Raw genomic sequence first — 19,580 nt, forward strand, 5'->3', positions numbered from 1 at the left:
TTAACAAGTCAGTGTAATGCCTCATTCGTCTCTTCGTCATTAACAAAATTTCTTCTATTTAGAAAAAAGGCAATTCATATGATAAGGTAATTAGTATTTCTATAAATGACCAGTAATCAATAATAGTATTTTACACTTTGGGAAAGAGTAGATTCACCATTCCGTTACCACTGATGTTAGCACTTTCAACAAAAGTCACTTCCAAATGTCCTGCACTTTGCCTCAGTGACTCGGTTATAGCAAGAGGATACAGACAGAGTGGATCTCGTTTTAGTGACGGACACAGCGCTGGCTCTGATTTGTCCAGGAGGTTAGGATGGGGAGAGCAGTTTTTAGTAGTCTATCCTGGTCTGCTGTGCTAGGACCCCTCTTCCTCAAGATTCCCGGGAGCATAGTAGCCCGCCAGCTGCCTGAACCTCGGCCCCCAGTCGCTGAGGTAGGAAAAATCCTGCTCTGATGTGGTGGAGAGTGTGTGGATAGAGCTTAAGGACAGCGCTGGCGAACTGGAGCCTTCGAACGCGTAGGTCTGAAACGAATCATACGGCGGGACTGACAGATCCGCGTCCGCTTGCTCCACCTTCTTCTTGATGTAACCCTTGAAAAGCGAGAAATCCGCCGCGACCGCCTCCACGCCCAGGCTGGCCACCGCGTTGGTCTCCGCCCCCGTCCGTAACGTGGTCCCGTTGTGGCGGTTGGTCTGGATCCACTGGGGTAAAGATCGGATATCGGGGCCCGGTTCGGAGCCCTTGGACTCGGGGAAGTCGTAGAGGTTGCGTAGGGCGCTCATGTCGTAGGCCTGCGTGTCCTGCTCGCCGCCGCCTTCGTCGTTATACTTGATGACGTTGTCGCGCATGTCCTCCTCTTCCTCGGTCATGCGCTGGCCTTTACGGTGGCGCTTCAGAGTCAGGATGAGAAGAACCAGCACTGAGAAGAGACATGCAAAGAGAAGACAGAAGAATATTAGATTTGTGGATAGTTAAACTGCAAAGAAGAGACAAAATATGAGTGCGGTCAGTGGTTTGACCCCCTCTCTTGACATAAACATTATTGGTCGAGCGGTTAGATCCACTGGCCCACAGGTTGGTGATGCGATTTCAGCAGATGAATACTTTTGTTGTGACACTTAAAGGTTGTATGGAGGAATTTTTTTTGTTTCAAATTGTCAATGATAGCATTATAGAGGTGCAGTAGCCTTGTAATTATGATGACCAAAAAAAAGAGAATAAAAATTCATCAACTCAGGACGTGGTGGGGCTAAACATTTGCCAATAGATAACGACACTGCCTCGTTATCTGTTAGTTGACAGGCTGTCAATCAAACTCCCTACGTTTCTAGCGTAACTGACAAAGTTTGTTGCAATGGCAGACAAGAATCCAGGAGCAGTTAGCCGCAAAAGAAAGTCTGTTTTTGAGGTCGCTGAAAGAAGAAGACAAGGGGAAAAGCAGCAAAGCCAAACTAAGGTGATTCTTGTAGATTCATTCCAGCGATGGCGCAACTGAAGCAGACGCAGGGTCTAAAGACTGACGCACTGGTCGCCAAATTACTCCTGGACAGGTAACTTCTGCTTATTATGAAAACGTACTTTATTTCCAAGAGCTAGACAAACGTTTTTCAGGACACGAATGCGATATCCTATGTCTGAAAACATCATTTTCAATGCAAAGAAAGAGTCCGCTTGCAGCTGCGTGTTGTAGTAGTAGCTTCATTCGCACTGAATCTCCGCGCACCCTTCTCTGCACCCCTTACTGCTCCTCTCCCCGCTGCCCGCTCCGCTCTTCCCGCTGCTCCTCACTTCTTTTCCGCGCACGAAATGTCCGCTCACCCCCTCCCCCCGCTCCTCACTTCTCCGCCTTGCCTAACCAACACTGTAGTTAGTTAGTTTACAAGTCATGTGCAGCGATGAGTACTTGTTTTCTAGAAACAAACCTGTTTCTGGCGTAAGGAGGAGGCGGGAGGAGGCGTTTCTACGTAGGGAGCTGTAGGGGAGGGGGGGTGGTTTCACGCATGCGCAACATTTGAAAAAGGACAAACAGTCGCTGGATTTCTCGTTCCTTGGAAAATCCTCTATACAACCTTTAACCCCTCGCCTCTGATTTACTTTAGATTTATTCAATTACAGGTAGTTTTATAGCTCAAAAATACCTAAAGAAACACACAGATCTGACCTGTACTGTGAATCATTTCAGACAAAGCAATAACATCTCCGAGACCCTCACTACAGGGCTACTGAAAGAACATGTCATAGTCACTTGGAATTATTTTAAATTGTGTAGATCCATTAGTAAAATTTTTCACAAACAGCACAATTTTTCCTCTTTGTAAATTTCTTCAGTTTGAACTTGAAATAAGAAGAAGAAGAAGAAAAAAAAACAATAAAACTATTCAAAAGCGAGTAAATATAGCAGAACAAGTCAAACACAATCTAACAAAAATTTAATCTTTTGAACTTGAGTCAGACAAAACGCAGCATTTTCCCATAAAGCTATTTTAGTGAAATGCAAACAACAAAGTATGAAAATCATCATCTCCAACCGCGATCACAACCACACAGACAGATGTATTAAATGTAACGTGACATTGCCTCACAACAGTTCGCAGCAGGTGCACTAATAAAAACGTGATAAAGTCCCACGTACAAACGATGAATGACAGTAATGAAGATGTCAATATGATGGTGCAAGCACAGATGGAAGTTGGATTAGAACGACAATAGGTATATTATTTGCATTTCCGTAGTTCTGTTCAAACAAGCTAATAAAGAATGTCATATTATTTGCGTATTGTGAAAAATACTTTGTCATCGTGAAAAGTGGAAGTGAAGGAGTTTGATGGGATGTAATTGGAGCTGTTTGGGGCTCGCAACAAGTTTAGAATATCAGTCTGGAGACCACTCCTTCCATCGGGCCAGGTCCAATCAGATTTGTTTTTTTTAGTGGCATTGGTCACCCATCATTTTGAATTAAAGGTCCCATATTACGCAAAATAGACTTTAGTGAAGTTTAAGGCAGGTTATAATGTTGTTACCTTCTCAAAAAGATACTTGGAGTTGTGTTATGTTTCATTCACACATGTTTGAGTAACCTTTTATCTGTCATGTTAACAGTTATCTTATACCTTTAGTTCAGTAGATTGGCAATTCCAGAGCTGAAATCATCCAAATGATTTTAGTGAAGGTGTATGGAGTTTCCAAACATAGACTACGTTCAGACTGCAGGGTTTAATGCACAATTTGGAGAGTTTTGTGAAATCCGATTTTCTTGCGAGGTCCTTCATATTTCCACTTAAATGTGACTTGTGTGTGATCTCCAGTGTGAACTTTAAACAACCCAAAAGTGTACATTGGAGGATACGACGACGTCACATGAAGAGGCTGTGCTCAGTGTTTCCGGAAGTCGCCTAAACGCTGAACTTGTCTCCCAAAATACAGTCCAGTTCTTTGTAAAATGGACAGGTTACACGTCCATGGCCGCTTCGTTTGTTTGAGTCTTTAACCTCCATGTATTTGGCTTGCAGGCTCTTTATTTTTGGTTTACATTGAAGCCAGGACCGCCTGTAGCCGCGCTCAGCTATTTCTTGGGCAATCATTTCAAAAACAGCAAAAACATCGACTAGACTCTGAGCCTGACGTGTAGGTGGGATGAATGCGACCTGGCCATTCAGACTGAAGTCTCATGTCAAAAGATCGGATATGTATCGGTTTTAGGAGCACATATCCAAGAGGTCTGGGTCGCATTTGAAAAAAATCTGATCTGTGTCATCCAGACTGTCATGAAAAGATCAGACACAGGTCGCATAGTTCAGGCTGCAGTCTCAATGTAGCCAAGGTGGACCACTGTATTACCACATGACATCACAAGGTGGAGTGTTTTCCACCAAGAACTCAGGGTAAATATGCAGAGTTTGTGTGTTAAACATGTGTGAATGAAACAAACCCCAACTCCAGTTATGTTTGTGATGAAGAAATATTATATGATTATAACATAGATCAGAAAATAGTGTAATATTCGTTTAAAGAGAACATGCATGCCCCTGATTGGCTAATCCACCGGTCAATCATGCCCATCAATGACCAGACTCACATCTTCGTAAAGTAGTGAAGTGAGTATTCTTAATCCCGGGCACATTTGGGACAGATTTGTAGCCACATTTCCAACCAACAATCTATCACCGCAGGGCAGCTGTGGCTATACATTAACACCACCAATTCTGAATAAAGTACACGCCAAATTGGGAACTTATTTTTCATTCATTTTTAGACAATGAATAATGTATTGTATAATAATGTAAATACAAAACCCGAATCCTGAGCTATGAAAACCGCCCAAAAGTTACCCCCACATGTCAAAGCAGAAAAATGAGCACAGCAATAATGACTTCAGTGGATTTATGTTCTGAGGCCCACACGCACATATTGCTAATACCGAAAGAGTCTAATACATAAAACATGCGCGACCAAGATGGACTTTTAATAGTTTTCAAGTTCCTGATTACTCCCATTGTAACTTTGATTGTAACTCCTGGGGGCAAAAGCAGTGGGGAGGGTCATTTATTATTAGCTTTTATATTCCAAATGCATGAGGATTGATTTTCTACAACACTGATTGCTTTGGTCAGAAATATCACTCAAAAAGGCTTAATGGACACCAATCTGTATATCAATACTCATTCGTATTCAAGACTTTAGGCCCCACCGCTGCTTAAAAGACTATGGACTGCAGCGAAATGGATCCAGGATTAAAAACTAGATAACGATAAAGATGGATGGTGTTATATTGAGCAAAACAAAGGCGGTGTGCACATGAATCAATAATTCTTTAATTTGGTCTTTGTTATTTTAATTAGTGCAAAGGTTTGTGATTAGACACTGGCACTTCTTCCTTCTGTTGTGACATCAAACAGAAAACTCAAGGCAAATCTATGGACCAGTCTCACTATTGTTTCCTTATCCCATATATAACTGCAATAGATGTTAGTTTCATTTATATTTAAAGCTCCTATATTACACGGAATTGATTCTTGTAAGCTTTAGGACATGTTAGAATATTGATATTAATGTTAACTCCTCAAAAACATGCTTGGAGTTGTGTTTGTTTCATTCACATGTTTGAGTAATACTTTATCATTAGTCTGTCTACATCTCTAAAGCTCAAAATGTTCTGTTTCTCTCTGTTATGAAGCAATATCTTTCAAGTTAACAGCTGCCTTTTAACTTTTGTTCAGTAGAGATCAACAGTTTCAGGACTGAAAGTATCCAAATGATTCTAGTGAAGTTGTATCGTCAGTCTGAGAGAAGAATTAAGCCTAAATACGCAGGATTTGTGTGTTAAACATGTGTAAATGAAACAAAACACAACTTCAGGTATCTTTTTGATGAATATTTTCATTAATCTCCTTTCTGGTAGTGGCAAATCACCTGCATAATTTCATGGAAAGTTAAAATGTTTAAATCAAATGCATTTTCATTTCATTTTTTGGCTAAAATGTTACATACATGTGGCTTTAATTACCTACATTATCAGTTGATTCCATTGATGCGGAAACTGAAAGAGCATTTGTTTTCCTTAATGACACAAAAGCAATTAATATGTGCAGGGTATGACTGACTACCCCAAATTTAAGACTTTTAAAAGACCTTTTTAAGACCACTTAAATGAAAATTAAGACCATCATCACACCCATTATGCGAGCGAAAAACACCAGATCCAATTCTAATCATGACCAACCAATTACCAATTTTATATCTTGAATCTAAGAGCCACTGTGGATTAAACCTACACTTCTCCATGATCCACCTGCCGGCACCAGAAACCAAAGTATTGTTTGCACATACTCCAAATTAGATGTTCATTCATTAGACGTGATTTCACGTTGTTGTTGTTTTTTTTTCCTCCCTCCATTTAACATCGCACTGCAGCCCGGTTGAGTATACAAAAAATAAGATAATGAAATTTAAGACCTTTGTGAAAAAAATACAACTTGGACAACAGAATTCAAGACTGTCCAAAGAGATTCATTTGGTCTTCCAATATTTTATGTTATTAGGTTCTTTTTTCAGACCTAGAGTTTTGTTTCATACCTGACAGTTTCGACTGCTCACTAGCGCTCTTCCTCAGAGTGGTTATGTGATGTTGCTGTGACGTGTCTGGTCAGCTGATTTAAACAGGTTTTGGCGCTGCCTTCCTACCGGTGGAGGCAGGATGACAGTGAGAACAACTCAAATCAGTCAATTTCTGACCATTGCAAAAGAGAGAACCACATTATGGACTGGGATGGAGCAAACATCATTGGGACAGAGGAAAACAAACATCTTCGCTGGATTAAAGAGGCAATCGAAATACGGAAACGTGCCCACAGGACTATAAACCGGGATGAGGGGGCTTTTTTACTCTCATACACTTGGGATACTGTCCTGAGGAACTCGGACTGCAGATGGCGCTGTCATCCTGCCTCCACCGGTAGGAAGGCAGTGCCAAAACATTTAAACTTTTAAATCAGCTGACCAGACACGTCACAGCAACATCACGTGACCACTCTGAGGAAGACCGCTCGTGAGTCAGGTATGAAACAAAACTCTAGGTCTGAAAAAGGAACCTAAAAACATAGAATTCAAGACTTTTTAAGGCCTTAATTTAGGAACATGAAATTTAAGGCCTTCTAAAAACTCTTTTACAGCTACCATGTATATAACAAAACTGATTCAAAACAACATATTTATTATTTAATTAAATAAATATATATAATTAAATGATTAATCATATAGTTAATAATCCAGATGACAACCTTTTTTATTTAGTTAAACATGGAGATAAATGTATAATAAATGATACCTGAGAAACTGCTCGAAATAAAGAAATGAAATTAAATCATGTTGCTTACTTTAGTGCCGTGATTAATTCAGCTTAGTTAATTACCATTGTAGCTAGCAGGGGGCACAGACACTAAACCAAATGGTTCAGTCAAAATGAGTTATAAACAAGAAATTATAATTATAATTATTCTAAATAGTCTAATAGTGTTATTTAAAAGGCAAAATAAAGCCTCGTTTCTCTTATTCACCGCACTCATCTCCTGTGTTGATGATAAATCATGAGTATTATATTTGATAAAGAGTGAAATATGCACGCTGGGGTAGAGTGGGAGATAATGAACGGCTAATGGATAAACAGCAATTGAGTCCCATTTTCATCCAATAATTACTGTAATAGGAAGAAACAAAATTAGTGTAGGACTGGTGCAGGGTGTGCAACAGTAGATTGGAATGGCTTGTGGTTCTAATGTAAGAACAAATTAGGAGTATTTGGAACTAAATTATGTGAAAAAAACAAAACAAAAAACAAGAAACAAATGGAAGCACTGTATTTCAACCAAGTTTGGACAAATGCAACATACATAAAAACAATACTGTAACTTTTTGACGAAATGTTCTATATATTACACATCTACTCTAGCTTGCATTTATTCAGTAACAGGGCTTGTTGGTGTCAAAAGTTTAATGCCATATTCTGCAACATTCCAAGCAAAGCCATGCCAACATGTTCTTGAAAGTCTACCTCAGTGACATTCATATCAAGTTTATTTAGCACATTTAAAATACGTTCAGCTGGCAAAAGTACTTCACATAAAAGTAAAAATAAATAAATAAATAAAAAACACAGATAATGACACATAGGAAAAGTACAATAAAACACCATGATATACTTTCTAACTAGTATTAAATCCCAGGACTGAGAGACATTTAAGGATGGAGCAAATTCAGAGGACATGTATACCTATGGGGACAATAACATACATCTATCTCCATGGAGACAAGCATGTGGTGAACCTTCAGTGAGTAAAGTTACAAAGTGCTGAGTCAGGCTGGTGCCACCTTGTGCCTCCGCTCAATTTCATTTCTCTCCAGCGACTAGGTCAGGAATCGGAATACACTAGACAGTTTGCAAGAACCCTGGAAGTTGTAGACCGCACACCGACCAATCAGCGAAGAGCTGTGAAGCCATGACGTCAAACTCAAGCGCCTGTCTGGGTCCCTTTTGTGGAACAGCACAACAGTAAACAAAGCGGTCGAGATGGATGTAGATGAAGTCATATATTCTGTGTTGGCGACAAGTTCTGAGATCGAGGATTTAAAGCCGGAACAAAGATAATATTTGGTGAATTTTATCAAGGGGAAAGATGTTATTGCCCATCACGACCAATTAGCAGTGATTGGTTAAATTAAAAAAGCACCCGCCTACCTATGACTCCTAATGCTGTGAGGTCAGACGGTTTCCACGAAGTGAAACCCGCTGATGAATTAGGCTACCATCGTGCACCTTTAACTTAAAAATATAAACTCAAACGGCAGGTTTTAACAAATATTTTTGCAACCACTTCATCTTAAAGTTCATTTAGCACTGCTTGCATTTTTATATTTTGTACAGTGTCAACTTACATGAGATATTGCATTAAAAAAAGCTACACATTTTGGCTTTTATTCAAATTAAATGTGGGTTAGACAAATTAAATACAAGATATAATGTAAAAAGAAAAATGCATATACATTTTAGAACCAGTTATCGTTCACTATATAAATGCAAGCTCATGTATTTTTAAGCAGCAACTGGCGCAGGAAGACCTAATCCTTCAGACTACATTATTGGATAATATATAAAGAATGTTTATTCCTTCTTTTTGGCTCCACATATCTGAATGCATTAACGAACTGGCAAAAAATGCTTATCTTTCTTGGAGCATTTAATTAGTGGAAATGACATTAATTAGACCAAGTTCTCCGTAGACATTTCTCTCATAAACAGATGGCAAAACTTTGTTCCTGAGTTTTGATTGGCGGCGGTGCAGTTCTTAATGGCCCAATCAGATGTTGTAGCAGTCAGCAGAACTTCGCTAATCTGCTTTTGTAAGCCAATGACAAACAATGAGTGGCTGGAAGAGGACATATTGCATCTGAATAGACTATTAACCAGTGGGGAGCAGGAGTCTTCTGGAGACACTCTGTGAGCTGAAAAGAATGCCAGCCTCACCACATAAATAAATGCATGGCCAACCGGATTAATAGGCTGAAAGTCAAAGCTATTACGTTCAAACCCCAGGCCCATATTGATTGTTTAGTTAAATAAACGATATCAGAGATTGTCACAGTGAAATAGTTGCACAGTTCAGTAGAAATGTGGGAATGGGTATTGGCAATTACAGGTCCTTTATGCATAACTGAGTTTTTGTAATCCTGCAGCAATATTTCAGTTGGAAGAGTGTTTGCTCATTGATCTGAAGGATGCTGGTTCAAATCCAGCTCCCGCCATAAACATTGTTGGTAGAGCGTTCAGATTCACAGGTGAAAACTGTTATTGTGTCATTGGGCGAGACACTTAACCTGCCTCGCTCTGTCAGGTGAATGAACGACAAATGGGAGAAAAATACTTGACGCACATCTGGGACATCCGTTGAACTGTAAACAAGTCCCATTTTCTGGTCTTTTCCTGGAACAATGGCAGACCAGGCTGAGAGAGTGACTTTAGTGTAGCTATTTATCGCTCTAGATCGGCTCAGCGGGTGCACTCCTGGTTTAGTCCTGATTTAGACCTGATTAAGTCCTGCTTTAGACCTGTTTTAGTCCTGGTTTAGTCCTGGTTTAGTCCTGGTGTAGGCCTGGTGTAGGCCTGGTGTAGGCCTGGTGCAGTCCTGGTGATCGGCTCGGTGGTTGAGGCATGTTTATATTTAGGCTAATGACACTGGTTTAGTCCTGGTTTAGACCTGCTTTAAATCTGGTTTAGTCCGGGTTCAGTCCCTAGAAACTCTGATGTTTCTAAAGTCTATAAACTTTTCAGCTCTGCAACTTTGATGATACCTGGCATTGTTTTTAGCTTGGTCCAAACTGCTTCCTTCTTCAGTTTGCAAGTAAAAGCAAACCACGAAGTTCTCTTGCAATCTAAACAGACAGATTATTTGAGTTAAAGGTGCACTATGTAACTATTGGTTGGGGGTCCATCATCTGTTTTTTTCTATGGATATGTCATTGTTCTGCCTGGAATGTTACATAGTATGACAGCTGCACCTTAGATTTATTAAATTACAGGTGCAAGCTCAAAAATACCTAGAAAAAACAGTATTCTGACTGTGAGCAAATAGAAATGGTTTAACCCCATACTGTGAAACATTCCAGACAAAGCAATAACAACTTCATAGAGATGGGCCCTCCACCAGAATAGTTACACAGGATTCTCATTGTAATCACTTTTCTACAAATATATTAACTGTTAGAACACCGAACCGCTTATTTTCTTCATCCTCTGCCTCTATAAACACATACACCCCTTGAACCTCACCCACAACATGAAGTTTAGCTCATTTTCACTCTCCTCTCTTCTCTTATGCAAAACACTAGCCTATAATCTATACAAATGACTGGTTTCTCCTCCTGGTAATTGTCTCCATTTGGCACAAACGGCCTTAAAGTATGCGCTGCAGAGTGGGCCCGCCCCCTGTATTGCCTACCCAGCTCCACTGAACTCCATTTGGGATTTATAGCAGGATCTCTCACTGATAATATGCATTGGTTTTCTTCGCCATTGTTTCTCGGCACCATGGGAGCGCAGTCTCTAACTATTGTGTTTATTTTCCTCGATGGTGCATGGTGCAAATTAATTGGAGCAGGGCGGAGGAACGGGACATGGTTTGAGGTAAATTGTGTGGCACACGGTTGAGCATGCTAATCGTCTGAAAGAAGACAATTACAATACATTTACATAAATAGGGTGACTAATGGTAGGATGGATACTTAATGTTACAAAGTGCTTTGTACATGCAGATAAGAGCCTAATCATTAAACTCTACTCTTCACTGGAGTCATTCAGTTCTTGATAGTAATGCAGTGTGGTGATTATACACAGCCTCGAGATGCCAGACAGTTGAAGGCTGGCTAACATAGACAATAGTATGCCTCCATTGCTATTCCTATTTTAAATCTGTACTCTACCTTTACAGAATATGTTTTGTTTTATATACTTCTGTCCAAACTTTTAAAATTAAATTGCAAGTCTTGTTTGTTCTTGCTTTGCCTTTGATGTTCCACAGATGAGCCACATTACAGTGAGAATGCATGTTTTTCAAGGACTTTTAATTAATAATAATTAATAAGATTAGTGAGTGAAGAATCCCTCAGTCGTCCAGGTAGAATCCATGGCGAGGAGAAAATTCAGTTTGTCGACTGGACAAAAGTTAGTTTGGTTGAAGACGTTTCGCAGCTCATCCAAGCTGCTTCTTCAGTTCTGGTCAGAATGCTGGTGACACTTCCTTATATCTGCAGGGAGGAGCTAACTAACTGAAACTAACACACCTACTTGTTTACGGTTTCTGCTACAACGCCATCCTCAAACCTAAATCAAAACAAACAAGAGAACAATATGTGTAGTCAGGTCAGGTCAAGAGGTGTGGAAGCTCCATTATGGCCATGAATTGGACCCCTGCACAGGTCAATAGGCCTAACTAACCAACAGAAACTATAAACAAGTAGGTGTGTTAGTTTCAGTTAGTTAGCTCCTCCCTGCAGATATAAGGAAGTGTCCACCAGCATTCTGACCAGAACTGAAGAAGCAGCTTGGATGAGCTGCGAAACGTCTTCAACCAAACTAACTTTTGTCCAGTCGACAAACTGAATTCTCTCCTCCCCATGGTTTACCTAGATTACCTATAATTGAATCAAGACAGGCAGAGAAGTTTAATATTATACTGTGGAACAAAAAGCCATAACATCTCAGATGAAACAAGCATGTTGTGAACCCTCCACCAGAAAAGCTTCGCAATGCAGCTTTAATATCCTTACAACTAAAGGCCAAACATTACAAACATTGATTCTTGTGAGCTTTTAGTCATAATTTCATCCTTAAAAAGATACCTGGATGTGTGTTTTATTTCATTTGCACATGTTTGAGTAATATTTTATTATTAGTGTATCTACAAAGTTCAAAATGGTCTGTTCCACCTTGTGATGTCATGTAGTTGTAGTTAAAGTTAACAACTACTTTTTACGTTTTGTTCAGTATTGATTGTTTCTGTGTATGACTGGGCGACAGGTGTGTTGGAAGAGAGGCACTTTTTCAAGAAAACACTCCCGCACATCCTCAGGTTTATACAGTACCTGAGGAAGGTCTGGGGGATTGAAATATTGCATCAATAAAAGAAACCCAGGGGTGAGACAGTGAAAAAACTGCTTCAGGATAGATTGGCAACTCCAGGGGCTAAAATCATCCAAAAGAGTGTGTATGGAGTTTAAAAGCACAGTGGAGAACTTCCTGTATTACCACATGACATAACAAGGTGCAGCAGAGCGTTTCCCGTTTAAGAGAAGAACTGAGCCTAAATATGCAGGGTTTGTGTGTTAAACCTGTGAATAAAACCAAACACAACTCCAGGTATGTTTTTGATGAGGAAACAACATTGCAACATAGTTCAGAAAATAGCATAATATGGAATCCTTTTATGATAACTAAACTGCGCGACTATTCCACCAACCACTTTCTATCTTATAACGTCACCTCTCACTGGAAGTACCCACCATCTTGAAATGTCAGGCTTTCAGACACTGTTTACTTTAGCAATTAGCATGCCTCCTATGTTATTAATATATCAACATGATGAGTAAATATGAACACACATGTAGCTTGTATTGTAGCCTTGTGAAGGAGAGGAGGCTCCCTGTGCGCGCAGATGTAGTGATAAGCGCCCTTGACAGGCCGCTTAATTTACCCCTGGGCTGCGCCACGTGGCCCTACCTCCAGCTCAGAGCCGGCAGATGGGAGGTAATTGGAGAGATGCAGATGCTGAGGAATGGATCCATCAGTGCTAGTATATAAATGAACCGGAGCGCGGCTGTTTGTTTGTTCGCTAATTAGCCAGGAGTTTGTTTTCATTTTTCACATTATCCGAGTATTGAGTGGTGATCCAGACATGAAGAAGATCTGGTGGACGAGTTACGCAGTTGGTTAAAGTAACGGATGTAAGAGTTAATCGAATCTTATGTGAAAGGAGAGACTGTCTGATCGGGCCAAAGCAATGGTGCTGCTTGTAGTTTGTGTTGTAGTAGTGGTCGTCAATACTGAGGCATGTAGAGGCATGTTTTTTTGTCTATACTAGGGTGACCAAACGGCCGTTTTTCCCCGGACATGTCCGTATTTTGCGTCCTGTCCTGGACGTCCGTTTTTTTTTTTTTTAAAGTGATGCAAATGTCCGGATTTTCAGTACCGTTCATTGGGAGCATTAAACTGAGCAGCTCTCGTAGCTCTGTGACTCAGAAGGAGCGAGCAGACAAAAACAGTCGGTCAGTGTGCAACATGCCGAAGCACAAATGCACATTTAACAATGACTTGTTCAAGAAATTCTCCGTTTTCCATCCCGGGACAAGTGAGAGGCCATGTGCACAGGTTGCGAAGTGACAGTACAGTGGTCCTCGTTTATCGCGGGGGTTACGTTCTAAAAATAACCCACTATAGGTGAAATCTGTGAAGTAGTCAACTTTATATTTTACAATTATTATATCTGTTTTAAGGCTCTAAAACCCCTCACCACACACTTTATACACTTTTCTCACACAGGACAGGTGCAACCCTTTTTGCATCCTTCTTAAAACTTATTGCTGCTGCCGTCCTTATGTTATTTTCCTCCTTCTTTATGCAATGAACTGAAGATTAATTTATTCTGTAATGGAGCCCTACAGCGCAGAGTCCTGCATGGGTCAATTTTTGGACACCCCCAATACAGCACCGAAAAAAAAAATCTGCGAAACAGTGAACTGCGATATAGAGAGGGACGACTGTAGCTCAATGTCGAGGCCCCACCTCCCACCCCTGGTAAGGTGTCCGGGTTTTAACAAATGGAAATATGGTCACCCTAGTCTATACCCATGTTGATAAAAAAAATTCAAAATACATTGCGCCAATGGAAGAAGAATCCAACATTTCTAAACATAAACACATTAAACTTGGCACAAAATAGCCCATGCCATGACAAGTAAATGGTCACATTTTTATATAGCGCTTTTCCACCTTCACGGCACTCAAAGCACTTATAAAGTAATAAATATATAATAGACATATCCGTTTTTTGAAAAATCATACCCCTCTTACGTTGAATATTCCCATCTGGTTGTTCATTCAAAAGGCTCAAGATTGAAATCATGAAGTAGTGGTAAAAAAAAATAGTACTTTAAGTCACAGTAATGGAACTCCAACTGTCCAAACCTAAAACCAAGAGCCTGGAGATGTTACCTTCAACCCAGAGAAAGAAACAGAAAGACACACACAGGCACACACACAATACTGGATCCAGCGTAAAGATGATAGGTCACATTTTCCACTCCAGGATTATCATAAAATAGCATGTACATGATATGTGATTCCCTGGATTCATAATTAGCAGCTTAGCAGTTACTTTAGAAAATCCTTCTACAATGTCATTTGAATACATCTGTCCTCATCTATCTCATTTGAGCGTGCATTATCATTAATCTTGTCATAACGCAGCATCAACTGTTACTTCACTTTATGCAGATATATCTTCATTAAAGGTGCTGTACGTGATTTTTACTTAAAAACTTGAAAGATGTAACTTGTTCATTCCAAACAGTTTGCATTTGTAAAAAGTAATTCCTCACTTTCTTAACACATTCCTGGAGTCCTAATTATTCATTGTGATTTTGCTGTCACGGTAATGCTGAAAAGAACCAGCATGATAATAGCACACTTCTTGGTTTGCAGGGGATAAAACGCTCTGTTGCTGGGTTTTAGATGATTCAGTAGGTCAGTAATATTAGAACAGATGGAGGGCAGCTATAATTAATATAGTTCTAATGCAGATTTTGTTATTTTATTTATTTAAAAGGAACAATGCATATTCATATTATATTAATATTCATAACATATAGTACCATACCACTAACATAAGGCAACTTTATATCTGTAGTCCCTGGCAGGTCAGAGAGATAGAGACAACAAAAGACAACTTCACACAATAGACAAACTCTCAATGACAATTCATAGGACAAACACGACAAAAAGAGCACAATAAGACACAATCATGGCATAGAAGCATAACATTAGTGACAGTGTTGGGAAGGTTACTTTTAAAATGTATTCCCCTACAGATTACATACCCCAAAATGTAGTTTGTAACGGAATCCATTCAATTACTTAAAGTGAGTAACGTAATCTGAATAGTTTGGATTACTTGACTTGCTGTAGAGAAGCAAAGACTAGGATATCGTAACATAAGATGCTTTGTCTGCTAAAACAAAAAAAAATCCCAGACTTTACTTAACCATACCAAAAATATTATTGATAGAAGGTCCGGTCAAGCGGTAACGGAGGGAAACGGGCAGATTTTTTACATTCAAATAGCTCTTATTCAGAAACTAGAGGGACTATTGAAATAAGTAAAGTATCAGAATGTAGGAAAGAGTTACACTCCAACAGGGTAAAGTTAAACCTGTGATATTCTTTCAAGTAGTTGACAAAAAAATTTAAAAAGTCATGTTTGTAACGGAGGGAATGAAAGATGCAGCACTTTTTGGGCAATAAATCCAAACAGTGATAACTAGCGGTTCTCACTTACATATCCTTAACAAACTGGTTTGAATATTTGCTTCATATAGTTTTCTACCATATGGTACAAGATTAGGTTGAAAAACCTCTTACTTTTTGAGTAATGAGATTTTTTATTAAGAAAGGTCATGGTAACGGAGGGAAAAGTAACGGAGGGAAAATTGTGCAAACAAGTAGAAGGTGCAGGATTTTGAATAATTTGTCATCTTTTTTCTTCCGAATACTTTAATATTACTTCAAAATGAAAGGAAACTATTTCTATAAAATATGTCAGTCCTTCCAAGCAAATTTTTATCATTTTAAATACTTTTTAAAAAAAAAAAATCATGTACCTTCATCAACAGTTCAAAGATCGAATAACACAAGATATGATGAAATACATCAATTTATTTACATGATTTGCAGGTCTTTGAAATTTGGGAAATAATTTTGTTCCATGTTTCATACATGGTCTGTTTAAAACGTATGTAACTTTAGAACCGAAAATGGTACAGAAAAAAGGTAAACAGTTTCATAAACTAGAGTACATATGTATCTGTTGAATACATTTTTATATCAGATGCATTAACTTGAATTTTTGGCCTTCCTGTATACTTCTGCTTGACCGGGCCCAAAAGAATAGACACGTCCACGCAGCATGATTTAGTCCTGTTAAATCTTGTTTTAGTCCTGTTTTAGTCCTGGTTTAGACCTGTTTTAGTCTTGGTTTAGACCTGGTTTAGACCTGGTTTAGATCTAGTTTAGTCCTGGTTTAGTCCTGGATTAGACCTGGTTTAGATCTAGTTTAGACCTGGTTTAGTTTCCGGCAATAAGTGGAATTACCGAAAAAAAAAAAGGGGGATATAGCCCAAAACGTGAAAACAGGAAAACAGGAAAATACCGCCGTGTAATCCATTTATTTCAACAAAGTAACTGTAATCCAATTACCACTAACTGAAACAGTAACTGTAACCGAATACAGTTACTCATAATTTGTACTCTGATTACGTAACTCAGGTACATGTAATCCGTTACTCCCCAACACTGATTAGTGATCACAAATCTGGTTTCTCTTAAGCCATCGTTTCAGATTGGTTTTAAAGGTACTGAATGTGGTAGAGTCTCTCATTGCAGCTGGAATGTTGTTCAGATTTCTGTACCCTTGACTGACAAAACCTTTTGACTGAATCTTGTGCGTCTATAAGGTATTGCACATGTCACTTCTGGTACAGGCTCTTGTTACCCGACCACTAGTACTGGATTTGGGCATAATGAACTAACCCAGAGCTGGTGGAGTGAGTCCATTTAAGACCTTATATACCGAGCAGGCTAGTTTAAATTTTCTAAAATTTCCCAAACTTAAGATATTATATTTCTGAAATATGAGATAATGATAAAAAGATAAAGATTTCCTGTCAAATATTTTTAAAGCCTTTTAAAAAAGTGATTCTATTGCTTTTAAGGTTGTCATGCTTGTCAGTGACTAGTTAGTAATGCAACATTCAATGTGAGAAAAAATCATGCTGTGGAGAAACATTTAAACTACATTTTCTGGCAATGATGATCTAATTTGTATGAAGTTGTGAATATTAAAATTAAGAATTTTTGATATGTTTTTTCAAAGTTAAAGTGGAGTCCAAGGTAACATGAATGGAAAGAACTTGACTTCATTCACAAACCGGAGTCTCCCCTCAGCAACACATTTAAACAAGATTTTGATTAACGTTTCAAAAACAGCATGCAGACAGTTTTTTTTAGTGTTCAGTAAGAGACTTGATTTGGTCAGCCACTTATCTACACATGCGATTGCTAATAGTTCTTGGGTCTAGTCGCTAGTAGAAATCATCAAGTTAAATATTTGTGAATTTACCTTTTGGATATTTCATTGCAAAGTATAGAAAAAGTTGGGAGTACGCCATTATCACATCTGAAAAAACACCAATATATAGATGCAGACAACGCACAGTAGTTTCATTTTGACCTGCTTTTACACTACATTTCTGCTTGAGAAAAAATTATTTCACTTTATTTTATTTTTATTTATAAATTTATAGAAGGCAGAAACAGGATCTGATGGAAAATCCCTACATGTCTCCTCCATGATTAAGTGAGGAGGAAACATGCTTCTGCCAGTATTGCCTGCTCCACTAGACAAGGCTGCCCGCATTCACCCTCTGTATTTGCTGTTCACGCCACATAATAGTTGTGATCCAGAAGCTCACGTGGCTCATTTCAGCCTCTCCATCTCCACCAAACCCTCTCCAAATCTGAACCTGTCCTCCGTCGCTTTGATGGAGTATTCTACCCATTTTCCATCAGAAGCAGTCACTCAGATTCCCCGCTACTCACTCATGCCTTTAAAAATATGCACCGCACCATGTATAATGTATTCTCCAACTGACTATCAGGCTTTCAATGGAGGAAAGAGATCCAAACATGGGTTATTCATTCTGGTTTTAAAGGGGAAGTCTGGTATTGAATAAAATGGCTCCAAAAGGCTATCGCAACATCAGTAGGTAATAGTGTGTGTAGTGGGACTGTGGGCTGTTAGAACTTTATTCAGAGCGTAAAAGAGAGTACAACAGAGAGTAAAATCAATGGTCTTATGCTGAATCCTGAATTCAAAAGCAGAATTTTAACTTTTTTAATTGTAATTTTATGCTGAAACTATGATTATTTTGCTCTCGATTAGGGATGGGCATGATTAATCGATTAATCGATAATTGATCATTAAGAATTTCATCGATTACGTTAATTTTAATCGACAAACCGAATGTAGGTTGCTGTGCGTAGCGTCACCAAACAGGGGTCCGTACATGTGTCTCTCTGCTCTCAGAAGGAGCGAGACACAAACATTCGGTCAGTCTGCAACGTACCGAAGCACAAATGTGTATTTAACGATGATTTGTACAAGAAATTCCACGCTTTCCGTTGCGTTCGGGACAAGTGGGAGGCTATGTTCACAGTGTACAAAGCAGGAACATATGTTTCGGTGTCCAGTGGGAAAAAGCTTTACCAGGTGAGAGTCGCGCAATGTCGATGACAAGGACCCACCTCCCTCCCCCCGTACGGTGGGAGGTGGTTGTGGTTTTGACAAACGTAAATATGGTCACACTAACCTGTATTCCACTGAATCATGTCTTTTAATCCAACAGAAATTGACCGCATCAGCGACACAAGAGCTGTAGTTTTATCTTCGCTGAGTTTATGCAAATTAGAGATGCGGTTTTAAATTTAGTTTCTGTGAGAGTTGCGCAAAACTGAATTAAACACATTATAATGTCAAACGGACTGATGTGGCTCTAGAGTCGTTACGGTTTATATGTCGTAAAGTTGAATTTATTTATGCAGATTAGTAGTGCAGATAGTAATAATAATGATGATCATTTTAATATAAAAACGTTAATGATTAATCGATAATCGATCGTTAATTCTTCCGACGATCGATTAAGAAAATTTCATCGAATGCCCATCCCTACTCTCGATATTGGCTAGTGCAAATAATATCCTTGAATAGTATGATCGCCTATATATATGTTCTGTAATTTTTGTTGGAAAAACAGCATTCATTCTAAAAATCAGGACAGAATGGGAAAAAAGAAATAATTTTCTTTAATAATAATAATAATTTAATAATAAGTAGCAAAAACTGTTGTGGTGGCCCTTGACTTTTTATGGTCTATGTGAACTTTTAGTCGACAGGTAGAGTGGACAAGAGAAGAGAGAAGTGTGGACAAATGTCCACTAGTACATGCTACTTCAAATGGTCTCGCTTTTGTGCAAATCTGGAGTTACCCATGTTACGCAAAATGAAATATTTAACTGTTACATAAATACAAATTATACAGGATAATACATAATAAACAAAAAAAGTTTGAGCCTCTAAAACATCTCAAGTTTGGCGTCGCATTCCACTGTCTTGTTGTCTTTGGCACAATCCTCAGCCAATCTGAAACAAAGTCCTGCATGGGTCCATTTTTGGAAACCCGTAACTGTAACATTTTATTTTG

At 38.9% G+C, this 19,580-nt stretch overlaps 1 protein-coding gene across 1 annotated transcript in view; it reads right to left on the reverse strand.

Annotated features, from left to right (window-relative positions):
* Positions 1-324: 324 nt before the first annotated feature.
* LOC110173763 (cadherin-22) overlaps positions 325-19,580 on the reverse strand; it is a 202,901-nt gene continuing 183,645 nt past the window's right edge. The window contains exon 12 of the mRNA XM_020939773.2: positions 325-924. Coding sequence (XP_020795432.2) covers positions 359-924 — 566 coding nt within the window. The 3' untranslated portion in view covers positions 325-358. The remainder of the gene's footprint in view (positions 925-19,580) is intronic.

The sequence above is a fragment of the Boleophthalmus pectinirostris genome, unplaced genomic scaffold, assembly GCF_026225935.1.
Source record: "Boleophthalmus pectinirostris isolate CB_2022bp ecotype Guang Dong unplaced genomic scaffold, ASM2622593v1 HiC_scaffold_3, whole genome shotgun sequence".
NCBI lineage: Eukaryota > Metazoa > Chordata > Actinopteri > Gobiiformes > Gobiidae > Boleophthalmus > Boleophthalmus pectinirostris.